This window comes from Mus pahari, chromosome 11, assembly GCF_900095145.1.
Source record: "Mus pahari chromosome 11, PAHARI_EIJ_v1.1, whole genome shotgun sequence".
Classification (NCBI taxonomy): domain Eukaryota; kingdom Metazoa; phylum Chordata; class Mammalia; order Rodentia; family Muridae; genus Mus; species Mus pahari.
Window position 1 is genome coordinate 53,533,663 of NC_034600.1, and position 12,653 is coordinate 53,546,315.

General features: G+C 39.0%; 1 protein-coding gene across 1 annotated transcript in view; it reads left to right on the forward strand.

The window, feature by feature from the left end:
* Positions 1–12,653, forward strand: part of Rictor (RPTOR independent companion of MTOR complex 2) — a 95,436-nt gene that overhangs the window by 61,020 nt on the left and 21,763 nt on the right. Inside the window, exons 11-25 of the mRNA XM_021208243.1 lie at positions 106–188; positions 1,553–1,640; positions 2,066–2,156; positions 2,250–2,316; positions 2,446–2,526; positions 4,080–4,180; positions 5,836–6,001; positions 6,645–6,746; positions 6,867–6,913; positions 7,800–7,935; positions 8,503–8,702; positions 9,054–9,180; positions 9,715–9,879; positions 10,027–10,103; positions 11,524–11,602. Of these exons, the coding sequence (XP_021063902.1) occupies positions 106–188; positions 1,553–1,640; positions 2,066–2,156; positions 2,250–2,316; positions 2,446–2,526; positions 4,080–4,180; positions 5,836–6,001; positions 6,645–6,746; positions 6,867–6,913; positions 7,800–7,935; positions 8,503–8,702; positions 9,054–9,180; positions 9,715–9,879; positions 10,027–10,103; positions 11,524–11,602 (1,610 nt within the window). The remainder of the gene's footprint in view (positions 1–105; positions 189–1,552; positions 1,641–2,065; positions 2,157–2,249; positions 2,317–2,445; positions 2,527–4,079; positions 4,181–5,835; positions 6,002–6,644; positions 6,747–6,866; positions 6,914–7,799; positions 7,936–8,502; positions 8,703–9,053; positions 9,181–9,714; positions 9,880–10,026; positions 10,104–11,523; positions 11,603–12,653) is intronic.

A 12,653-nucleotide genomic window follows, 5' to 3' on the forward strand; every position in this document is an offset into this window, starting at 1 on the left:
ATAGTATAATTTAACTTGGAAAAAAAAATCACAGATTTTTATATTATGACACATTATTGTAGAAGTTCTTTCTTAGTTTAATTTTTAAATTTTTATCCTCTACAGGTATTATTAATTTATGTAAACCTGGAAATTCTGGGATACAGTCTCTAATTGGAGTACTTTGCATACCGAATATGGAAATAAGGGTAGGTAACAGTTACTATAACTCTTACATGCCTAGACCTTTAAACGTGACATTAGAGGCTGGAGAGAGGCTCCTTAGTAAGGGTATCTCCTGCTCTGCCCCAGGACTCAGGCCAGGCTCCAGCACGCGTCATAGCATCTCCTCGGCTCTACTTACTCATCTACACTGTACATGCACACAGGTTCTTTAGAAATCATTTTAGATGAAGTTGATCTTCAAGTTGGCAATCTTTAGTTTAGAGCATTTTTCAGTACATGAATATTTCAGAGTAATATATAAATCATTTAAAATACTGTTACAAGTGGCAGTTTTATTAAAACAAGTTAAAATATAAATTAATTATAGTTTATTAAAACAATGCAAGTAAAGTAGAAGGGTATTCTTATTGTATAAGAGTAAAGCATAGAAATATGTTTACCAAAAAAAATAGATACTATGTTTACTTAGTCATGCTTTGTAATTTATATACTTTTGATACCACGTTACCATGCTTTTATCTTGAAGATGGTGATTTTTCACTAAAACTCTTAGGTGTTGATTTATTAGCAATATTTCTAAATTATAATTAGTAAATTTATATTAAATAGCTAAACCAAATTGAATGTGGAGAAAACATATATTAGCTTTTAAGCTATATTTTCCCTTAAATGTTTTTAATTTCGTTTCTCCATTTTGCCTTCTAGTTTTTTCTCTTTTTTTTTTTTAAAAATTTTTTTAAATCTTTTTTTTAAAAGATTTATTTATTATTATATCTAAGTACACTGTAGCTGTCCTCAGATGCACCAGAAGAGGGCGTCAGATCTCATTACGGATGGTTGTGAGCCACCATGTGGTTGCTGGGATTTGAACTCAGGACCTTCAGAAGAGCAGTCAGTGCTCTTAACCACTGAGCCATCTCTCCAGCCCCTAGTTTTTTCTTTAAGTGAACTGTACCTGTAGGAGGAAAACCTGTTAGAAAGCATTGGCTGGGTGTGCATGGAAGCGGGAGGGTTTGCTGATAACTCACAGAGCTCTGGTCAAGGGTCAGAGGAGCAATTCTGTTCATCTTTTTTTTTTTTTTTTTTCCAATTTTTGATGTTTTGGGAATCAAACCCTGGAATGTCCAAGGCAAGTTTACCACTGAGCCAACCCTCTGGCCATCAGCTGACCTCTATGCCTATACATGGAAAGAACTGAAATCTGTTTTCAAATTTGTACAGTGGTGATAAGGAAAGAGTAAAAAATTAAATGACATATATGTTAAATATTTAGTAATTATCCCTTAGGTATATGTTCCTGTTATTTTGTTATTCTGTAAACATGATCTTTTAAAAGTCAATAAGGGCTTTTTCTGTAGAAATAAGTGGACTGTATTTGTTGTTCCAGCGAGGTCTGCTCGAAGTGCTCTATGATATTTTTCGTCTCCCTCTGCCTGTTGTGACAGACGAGTTCATAGAAGCCCTGCTCAGTGTAGGTAGGTTCTGAAGGGCACTGGGGTCTGCCGCTTACATTTCCATGTGACTTGATGCAAATAGCTTACTAAATACAAATATGAACAGTTGCCTTTCTTTCTGGTGATTAGAGAATTGTCTAATTCATAAGTTGCCTAAGTCTCCAAATGAAGGAAGTTACAAGTGTGTACCTTCCCATAAACAGCTGTGTGTGTGTTGCATGTGCGTGTACAGGTATGCACACTTCCTAATGCTGCTGTCACAGGCACATACCTCTTGACAAGCCCAGGTTGCTACCCCTGTGCCAGTCATGACACAATCTCCAGCTCTCCCCAAGTGTTATTTTAAAACCACTTTGAAGTTTTTGTAGCCTGGATAGCTGATAGTCCCGTGCTTGTCTGTTTCAGTATTGCCTGATCTGCTAACAACCTCATTTTAATTCTTCTAGATCCAGGAAGATTCCAGGACAGTTGGAGGCTTTCAGATGGCTTTGTGGCAGCTGAGGCAAAAACTATTCTTCCCCATCGTGCTAGATCCAGGTAGACCTTAGTGAGAACAGGGACTGCCACTTCCTACCCCACTGCTTTTCTGTTAGGGAAGCATCTAAACTGTCGCTGTGCTTTTGATTCCAGGCCAGACCTCATGGACAATTACTTGGCTCTGATACTCTCTGCATTTATTCGTAATGGACTTTTGGAGGTAACACTTACAAACCTTTATCTTACATTGTTCATTTAAAAACTTCGTAGGAGTGCAGGCCAGGTCTGATGCAGAAATGTGTTGACCTGCTCTGCCGGGCAACACTGGTGCTCCCTTCTTGCCTCCTAGGGCTTGGTCGAAGTGATAACCAACAGTGACGACCACATCTCAGTGAGGGCCACCATCCTTTTAGGAGAGCTCCTGCATATGGTGAGTGCAGTGACTTCTGCCTTGTGGTTGGACTTGTAGAATCTTAAATGATAAATCAGGTTAAATGAATGGTGTTACTTCTGATAGCTCATAGAATAAATGAATAATATTGCCAAAGCCTTTAGTACCTATTCCTGGTAGATTTAAAATTTTAATATTAACTGGTTTTATAAATGTAACGTGTAAAAAATACAAAATACTGAATGTTGATTTTTTTTTTTTGAAAAAGTTCTAAATATAATTGTTTTTCTTGAGTGTCAGTTATTTCCATAAATTAATAGGTTAGGGTCACAGAGTGAGACTCTGGTAACTCAGGTAACTACATGATTTTATGAACTAACAATTAGAAACAGTTGGCCTTTGACATTGAAGTGATTGTTTTTTTGACACATTTTTTTCATACACATCAGTGGCTTACTTCTATTGTCAAGAATTAACACTGCCCCACCCCTGCCCCGCTCTTAAGTGTTTCTGGCTGGGCATGATAGTATACTTTTGATCTTAATCTAAGGAAGCAAAGGCAAGAGGATCTCTGAGTTCAAGGCCAGCTTGGTCTCCATAGTGAATGTTAGAGTAGCCAGGGCTGCTTAACAGACACCATCTCAGAAACCAGTACCAAACAAGTGTGTTTCCTCCTCTCTTCCCATCTCCTCTCCCTACACGGCAGCTGAGCTTGCTCTGATCTCAGTGACCCTGTTGGTAGAAACACTGCAGTACTGCAGACTCAGGTCAGACGGGCTGTGTGTTGGTTCTCAGATGCCACGTCCTCTAAAACCCTGGTATTCATTGCCTGTATATGAGGACTCTTTTGATAGAAAATTAATCTTTTTCTGTGAGCCCCAGAATTCTGTGATTCTCATGAAAGATAAAAGCAGGCTGGATTAAAGGATAACAATATTAATTCAATGCTTTTTATTATATCTTCTCCTTCTTTACATTTAATAAATGTACTTATCAGTAGAAAGTTGGTTGGGTAGTTAAATTTTTTCTGGCACCAGGAAATAATGTTTCTATTTAAGGATTGCTGCTACATGGGACCAACGTGTTCTGAGGTAGATACAGCACAGCCTCTGTACTTTCCTCAAATACAGTGTTTTGCTACATAATTCTCCAGATTATTTGAGAAATGAGATTGGCAACTTTTAGAAGCCATATTTAATAATAACAGATATATGATAGTCAGTAGCTTTATTAATTTTTAGTCTTCTTTAAAATATTTTATAGTGTGATGTGTCTGTGTACGTTTGTATGTTGTGTGTATGTGTACAATTGTGCCATGGTGCATTGAGGGTCAGAAGGCAACTTTGCAGGAGTTGGTTCTCTCTCTTTCAGCCATGTGGATCCTGGGATAAAATTCAGGTCCTCATATTTAGTGGCAGATATCTATCCTGCAGAGCTATCTCATTCTTATTGAAATTTGATGTGATTAAGAATTAGAAGTATGTGTGGGCAGAAATGATTGTTTTCATGAAAAGTCTTGGGTTTTATTGGTCTTGCATACTGTATTATGTCTGCATACTGTATTTGTCTCTGAAGTCTCATGTTCCCTGTAGGCAAACACCATCCTGCCTCACTCACATAGCCACCATCTGCACTGCTTGCCAACCCTCATGAACATGGCTGCATCCTTCGATATTCCCAAGGAAAAGAGGCTGTAAGTATCAGAGCCTCAGCAACGTGTGCTCGGTATGCTTCATGTCTGCCTCGATGGCCTTGCCTTTAAGTGGGAGAGAAAACAAGGAGTTGATAGGTTGTGTTTGGCAGTTCCCTTTGGGAACTCCAAGAAGGAGAAGTTGGAATTCTCAAAATAGTAATAATTTGTATTTGCGGCTATAAAGTGTTAGTAAGTGGTAGATTGACATTTTTCCTTTCATGTTTCTTAACAAGGCTTTTACTGTATGACTGAAATAGAAAGTTTTTCTGTTGTGGTTTTAATTTGTTTGCCTTTATGATCTGGGAAAAGTTATATATGTTTCCCCCTGTAAGCAAAATGCATTTCGGTACCTCTTGGGAACTGTGAACATTTGTTTAAAATTAACAGTCTTCAAAAGTTTAATTAACTTTAGTATATTTACAGATGGGCCTAACTATCAATAAATAACAATTCATTTTAAATTTTCCAATAAATAGACTAGAGACATTGTTTAACTGAGGAATTAGCAGACCATCATGGTTCTAACAAGAAGCTTATAGTATAATATAGAAGTTTTATCTTAGTAGTTCCATGATTGAGGTAAAGGCTTTCTCAAAACCTGGTGGTAGTTTTAAACTCTATTATATTAAGGTCACAAGTCTCAGGGATCATTAAGATTAAAAATTGTGGTTAAAAGAACTGAAATAGTAATAGTCTTAAATTTTTTTTCTTTAGCTCCCTAAGTTGTCTTTACTGACAGATTCTATACTCACCAGTCTGACTGTATCCTAGGGGTTTTAGACTCTACTTAACACAAGTTCTAAAGCTGAGACTTAGTTGCTGCCAAGTTCTTGAAAACTATACTTCTGCATGTAGCAAATACATAATTAAATAACTTTAAAAGATTCTAATTAGGATTATCAATCAGTGCAGAAGATAGAGACAATTCCGTTAATACAAGGATCATGGATTATATTGATGGACAGTAAAATGGTTTTTGCAACTTCATATAAACAAAAATCAGTTTCAAGTAGAATAAAGAGTTACATGTGAGAAACAAAGCTTTTCAGCTTTAGTAAGGAAACTGGGTTCTTGACTTAAATACTTGTCTATACCTGTTGAGTATGTGGAGGGGACAGGGAGTCACGCTGGCCATCTATGTAGCAGTCAGAGGTTGAAGTCAGCTGTCTCCTTGTATTAATTTCACCTCACTTTATGAGACAGGGTCTCTCCCTGAAGCAGGAGCTCACCTCGCCCTTCAGGCTAGGCCGGCTGAGTAGCCAGTGATCCTTGGGACTTGAGAATTGGTAGTCTTCCCCTGAGGCTGCAGGTGTAGTGCCTGCATTTTGTGAGTACTAGGGTTCCAAACCCAGGTACCCCTCGTGCAAGTGATCCCACTGACCCATCTCGACAGTGCTCCATTAGGAATTCTTAAAGCCCATATACAGAATGGGCCTACCACCTTGGAAGAAAGAATTAGTATGTGGAAGTATGACCCCACAATGGGCTTTCTTATATAAATCAGCAGTGCTGACTTATTGTCATGATGCTCCCACGCTCCACTCAAAATCGCTTGGTAATCTCTGTTGTTGTTAATGTAAGCTTAAGTAACTTAGCAGCCACTGCTTGGAAGGATGCTAGCCCTGCCACAGCGTGGACTTTTCTTTCCTCGTCAGGCGAGCCAGTGCAGCCCTGAACTGTTTAAACCGCTTCCATGAGATGAAGAAGCGAGGACCTAAGCCCTACAGCCTTCATTTAGATCACATCATTCAGAAAGCAATCGCAACTCACCACAAGCGGGATCAGTATCTTCGAGTTCAGAAAGATATATTTGTTCTTAAGGTACTGACATGAAAAATGGACACAATTTTAATTAGCTTCCTAATTCTCAGCAAGTCGATTGTCTGGATTTTCAGGTTTTTGCAAGCAGATTGGTTTTCAAACAACTAGTTTTACCATGACTAGGAATCCTTGAACTACGTTTATGTGTATGTGAGGGTAGAATGCATTGCAGTTTGTGTGGATGTGTACGAATGCATATGAGGGCAAGAGAACAGCATTGTGCTGTTCCTCAGAGACCATACATCTTGAGTTTTTCATTTTTGTTTTCAAGACAGGGTCTCTTACTAACAAAACCTCACCCCATAGGCTGGGCCCAGCTCCAGCACTCTCCCTACATCTCTTCCACAATGCTGGGGTAGCAAGTGTGTCGCCAGTCTCAGCATGTGTAGGTTCCGGGGCTTGAACCTAGGTCCTCATGCTTGTAAGGCAAGTGCTTCACTAACTGAGCCATCTCAGGCCCCAGTTGTTGTCTTATTAACCTTTTGAAAATAAGCTTTGAGGATCTTTGATGATCTAACTATAAATACTACACACACCCCTCCTTTTTTTTTTTTTTTTTTTTTATTTTTAAAATTAGAAATTAGTTTCCTGATGTAGCATAAACTGCCTAATTGTCCTTCTTACTGCTGTCTGGTGATTTTAGGATACAGAGGAAGCTCTTTTAATAAACCTTAGAGACAGCCAAGTCCTTCAACATAAAGAGAATCTTGAATGGAACTGGAATCTGATTGGGACCATTCTTAAGGTATGATAGAGTAATTCCTGGAGATTTCCAAATTGCCTTCATTTTATTACTGTTATTTGTTATAGTTATATGCTTACGAATTGTCAGATATACATTATATAATATATTGTGTTTTTCTAGTGGCCAAATGTAAATCTAAGAAACTATAAAGATGAGCAATTACACAGGTATGTAAAATCTATTGAAGAACTTAAATTTATATTAAGCTTAAAACTAATCATTGATTTTTTTTTTTAATGATATTTTTATGTGGACTATTATAATCAGCGTGCATCAGCTAAATTTCTCACTACTCACTCTGCTTCTAGCTTTGATCTTTCTAAGTCACTTAGTTGGGGTAGTGTTCTCAGGTTGTGATGGTAACCCTGACTGACACAAGGATGGCAGTAAGGACGGGCGCGTGTTTGATTAGGCCGCTTGTGCTCACACTCAGATCATCTTCAGAGAGTGCGCTCTTCGTCATCTCCTCAGTTCCACTGTCTGTAGAGCATGCTTTGTCACGACTCTCAGAGCACAGGGATCCTCCGCTCTCTACTGCGCCCATGTGCTTTTGTACTTCTGAGTTAGTGAACAACCACTGCTATCAATGTCCTTGGATCAAACGGCCTTACTGTGTCTTAGAGAAGTTCCTATCATTAACAGTTCTTACGCTGTAGTCATATATAATGATAAGGAGCTATGTTTATGTCAGGTTTTAGGAAATATATAGAACCAACAAGTTACAGTGAAATTACGAAGCATGGCTCTCTTGAGAACCTTTAAGAAAAAACGAATGATATCTTAATAATTCCTGCTACCTTTCTGGGTTACACTGTTGTGCATGAAACTAAGCTGAACTATATATATTAAGTGAGCACAGCATTGAAAGTTACTGAAATATGTACGTAAGTTCAGTTATGTCAGCATCTCCTAGAGGCTTCCTTGTGTCTCCCTAGCTTGACAATCTGTATGTTCTCTCTGCTCTGTGGAGTCTTATGTTTAATGAGTTTCCTAACCTGTTCTTCAATAATTGTTTGGTTTCCTGCCGTGTTGCTCATTTCCCCTTCATTTTAGGTTTGTGCGCAGACTTCTTTACTTTTACAAGCCCAGCAGCAAACTGTATGCTAGTCTGGATCTGGACTTGGCCAAGTCCAAGCAGCTCACGGTTGTTGGCTGTCAGTTTACAGAATTTCTTCTTGAGTCTGAAGAGGTAAGTCTTGCAGACTCGCACAGCAGGTATTTTCTGTTGGCTCCACCCTTCACCTCCTTCCTCTCTTACTCTTTGATACTCTCTCCTCCCTTTTTTTGTTCTTTTCTTTTTCTTTATTCTTTCTTTCTGTTTTTGTTTTTTTTTTTGGGGGGGGGGTGTTTGGTTTGGTTTGGTTTTTTTATAGGATGGGTCGTACTGTATAGCCTGGAATTTACGGCGTAGGCCATGCTGTGCCTGCTAGAGTGCTGGGATTCAAGTGTACCCCTACCATACCTGCCCTTCTGGCTTACTTCTATTTTCTAGACTGCATAAGATGTTTGAAATACAAGCTTAGACATGTATTTGAATCCTGACATAGTCCCTACCTAGTTATAAAACCTTAGGGAGTTATCTGCCCTCTAGATGGACAAGTTTACCCTCAGGTAAGATGGAGAGATGGGAAATAAAGGCTATCTCCAGGTAACGGTGTTTTCATTGAAAGAGTTAAAATTCATTCATCCTATCTGTTACAAGTGACTTATTATCACCAAGTTTTTATGGCTACTAAAGGTGATTTTCTAACTACAGGACGGGCAAGGATACTTAGAAGATCTCGTGAAAGATATTGTTCAGTGGCTCAATGCTTCATCTGGAGTGAAACCTGAGAGAAGCCTTCAGAATAATAGCTTACTGACCACCCTTAGTCAACACTACTTCTTATTTATTGGAACACTCTCTTGTCATCCTCATGGAGTCAAAATGCTGGAAAAGTGCAGTGTCTTTCAGTGGTGAGCCTTCTCAGATCTGCTGCATTGCGAGCTATGCTTTAGTCCCAGGGAGTCCAGACGCACAGTTTGCCTTTTAGTCTTACGCATGCATGTTTGGTAAATCACTTTTATCAAGAATATTTATGTAGGATTTTAAAAATGTATGTGGAATTGTTTTCACACACCTATCCCTTAAGATCGTAATTGTCTGTGCTAATGGATTTGTTAATGAATTTATCACCTGATAGGTTAAAAATTAGGTGTTCTGCTTTGAATATACATAATTTTTATTTGTCAGTCATATTTCAATAAAGCTAGTGAAAAATTACTATTAATGAATCAGCATAGTAATTTATAATTCTTCTCTTTTAGTCTCCTTAATCTTTGTTCCTTGAAAAACCAAGATCACCTGCTAAAACTCACTGTTTCCAGCCTAGACTATAGCAGAGATGGATTAGCCAGAGTCATTCTTTCAAAAATCCTCACGGCAGCTACGGATGTGAGTATAACACAGAAAGAAAGCGTACTCTTCTAGCCAGCTCCCTCCAGTATTGTATAAACTAGAGGCTGAGTCACAAGAACCTAAGTAACTAAGATATGGGATGGAACTGAATTAACCTTTAGCTTTAGTCTTGTACTTACCTGGCAGGGGACATTCTGTGATCATAAAGATGTTATTTCCAGGGTACTATGTCCTTTACATATGCTGACCCGTGTGGCTTCACCAAATACAAGGAATTTGATAATTTATATAATTTGTAATATTATAATTTATAATAGTTGGGAATTACATTCACACATTCTTAAAAAAAAAAAAAAAACCAAAAAAAAAAAACCCTAGTCTCTGAGAAACTCCATAGAGAAATTTTTTAGGTTAAAAGAATGAGGCTGCAAGTTAGAAGGGATATATTCATATCAAATAGTAACTACACCTCAATTCCAGGTCTTTCCAGGTAGAAGAGGGTTTTTGTTGTTTTCAAAATGGTGGCAAGTAGTATATAATGACTTTTGATGTGTTCCTTTATCTATATAGGCTTGCAGACTATATGCAACAAAACATTTAAGGGTTTTATTGAGAGCTAACGTTGAATTCTTCAACAACTGGGGAATTGAGTTACTAGTAACTCAGCTACATGATAAAAACAAAACAATTTCTTCTGAAGCGCTGGATATTCTTGATGAAGCTTGTGAAGACAAGGTAATGTTGACTTTCATTTTAGGCAAAATTTTATTAAACTATTCTGCTTTAATTGGTAGTGTTAAAAAAGCTCCGAGTGCATAAGCATTTTGGAGCAGAACATACGCTACCTTTGCATTGTTACTGACTCGGTGATCATGTCTTTAGGCCAATCTTCATGCTCTGATTCAGATGAAACCAGCCTTATCCCACCTCGGAGACAAGGGCTTGCTTCTGCTCCTGAGGTGAGCATGACGTACATTTGTTGCGCCCTCTTGGTCATGTGTATTAATGTTAGATACAAATCTGGCCAGGAGATTGTCTGAATTTACTTTGAACGTCTGAACCGGGCTTCATTTAGAATTGAGCCCCTCCTCCGTGTGAGATTGTGCTTAGCTTTGTGCTCCTTCCTGCTTGTCATGACGTTTCCCTTATTGTTACTGCATTCAGTCTTTTTGCAAATATTGTGAAAGTTTATCTGCAAATTGAAAAGTCAAGAACAACTTTATTAGAGTTTAAAAGTTCAAACTCCAGAGCAGACAAACTGTAAAGCCTTAAAAGCTACCCTGAGGAAGACAGTGGAGGAGAGGAGTCCAGAAGGCCGTGCCCTAACATGGCATGAAGGGCAGACATGCAGCAGCCACATGGTGGGAGGGAAGCCTGAGAGAAAGGAAACCTAAAGTGTGGGAGAACAGCCCAACGTCCCATCATCAGCCACCAAACCCAGATACTAATGCACATGCCAGCAAGATTCTGCTGAAGGGACCCTGATATAGCGACCTTGTGAGGCTATGCCAGTGCCTGGCAAACACAGAAGTGGATGCTCACAGTCAGCTATTGGATGGAACACAGGGCCCCCAATGGAGGAGCTAGAGGAAGTACCCAAGGAGCTGAAGGGGATGCAACCCTATAGGTGGAACAACAATATGAACTAACCAGTACCCCCTGAGCTCGTGTCTCTAGCTGCATATGTAGCAGAAGATGGCCTAATCAGCCATCATTGGGAAGAGAGGCCCCTTGGTCTTGCAAACTTTATATGACCCAGCACAGGAGAATGCCAGGGCCAAGTAGTGGGAGTGGGTGGGTAGGGGAGCAGGGGCCGGGGGTGGGGGGGTATAGGGAACTTTCGGGATAGCATTTGAAATGTAAATAAAGAAAATAATAATAATAAAAAAATGAAAGCAAACTAAATACATACCAAGTAAAAAAATAAATAAAATGTAAATGAAGTAAATACCTAATAAAAATTGGGGGGAAAAAAAAGGAAGACATGCTTAGAAGACAGAAACAAGACAGGCAAAGGTGCAAAGGTGGGCTTTTCTGAATCAGGTAGACATAGAAGCTACATGGTTGCATGCTATGGTCCTGAGATCCAGTAATGTAGCTGGCTGATGGCTGATCTGGCTTCTGGCAGCTAAATGGCCGAGTCAGTTGTGGTGGTCAGAGTGTCCTTTCAGTGCGCGTATCTAAAGACAATTACAACAGTACACCCATGGTTTTATCTGTGTGTCAGATGGATAGAGAAATGGAAGTTTGTGTGTTTGAAATATTAGTATTGTTTTATATTGGACATAGCCCAAGGTCTGTTTGTTTCTGAAGCATATTCTTTGTGCTAATTTAATTTTTTTGGATGCAATGTTCAGTTATGGTTGTTCTAATTTACAGATTTCTTTCCATTCCGAAAGGATTTTCTTACCTGAATGAAAGGGGTTATGTTGCAAAGCAGTTGGAAAAATGGCACAAGGTAACTTCTTATGAAATAATAAGATATACTTTTTTCCTTTGGAAATTCAGACCAGCCTTCACTACATGAGACCCTATCTACAAAATCCAAAAACAAATAAACATTCATTCATTAATGCTAAATTATCTTAATTTTACATTCATATGTATATTTGTATACTTCTTTTTCAATGTTAGAGTGATTTATTTATCTTGTGTGTTGTATGAACATCAGAGGACAGCTTATGGAAATGAGCCCTCTCCTTCTGCCATGTAGATCATAGGACTCAGACGCAGATCATTGGACTTGGTAGCAAGCACGCTTTGAGCCCTTTGTTCTTCCCCCTTTATTTTGACCACATGTGCCTGGTGCCTGTGGAGGCACCTGAAGTGGGCAGCAGATCCCCTGGACCTGACGTCCTAAGGGCAGTGAGCCACCATGTAGATGCTGACAATCAAGCCAGGGTCCAGACAGTAGCCAATTGCTTTGACCTAGTGAGCCATCTTCAGCCCTTTCCTTTATTTTTGGATTATAAATTTCATACCACTCCAGGTTTGAAACAGGAGGAAGGAACATTCTTTCTCTCTTGGTAAACTCATATGGGTTTGCTGGCTCTAAGTGAGCTGATTTATGTTGAGTCTTTTTGGGGGGCTACGTTCATGGGCCTCTCATTTACAGCTCTTGACAAGGCAGTGTTTCCCATCGTCTGGCTGAATCTCGCAGCGGCTGCAGGTCCACAGTTAACATGAAGGAGTGTATCTGCTTGCCCTTCCTCTGCTTTTCATATCACCTCCTAGTAGTAGACAGCCATACTTGGGATGGAGGGCCATGTCTCCTTGACATCCCAGGTCAAAATTTTTGGACCAGATCTTCAAAATAACCCTTATTAGAAATTTAATCCATTTCATAACTTTCAGCAGTGGTAAAGATATGGTTCTAGTTGTCACTGGTAAGATTATCATTGAGTATATATATATCCCCATGGATAATAACTAATCCTGTAGAAAGCTCAAATGCCTGTCTTAATCGAGTTTTTTGTACTGACATTTTTATTAGAGGCAAGTACAGTGAT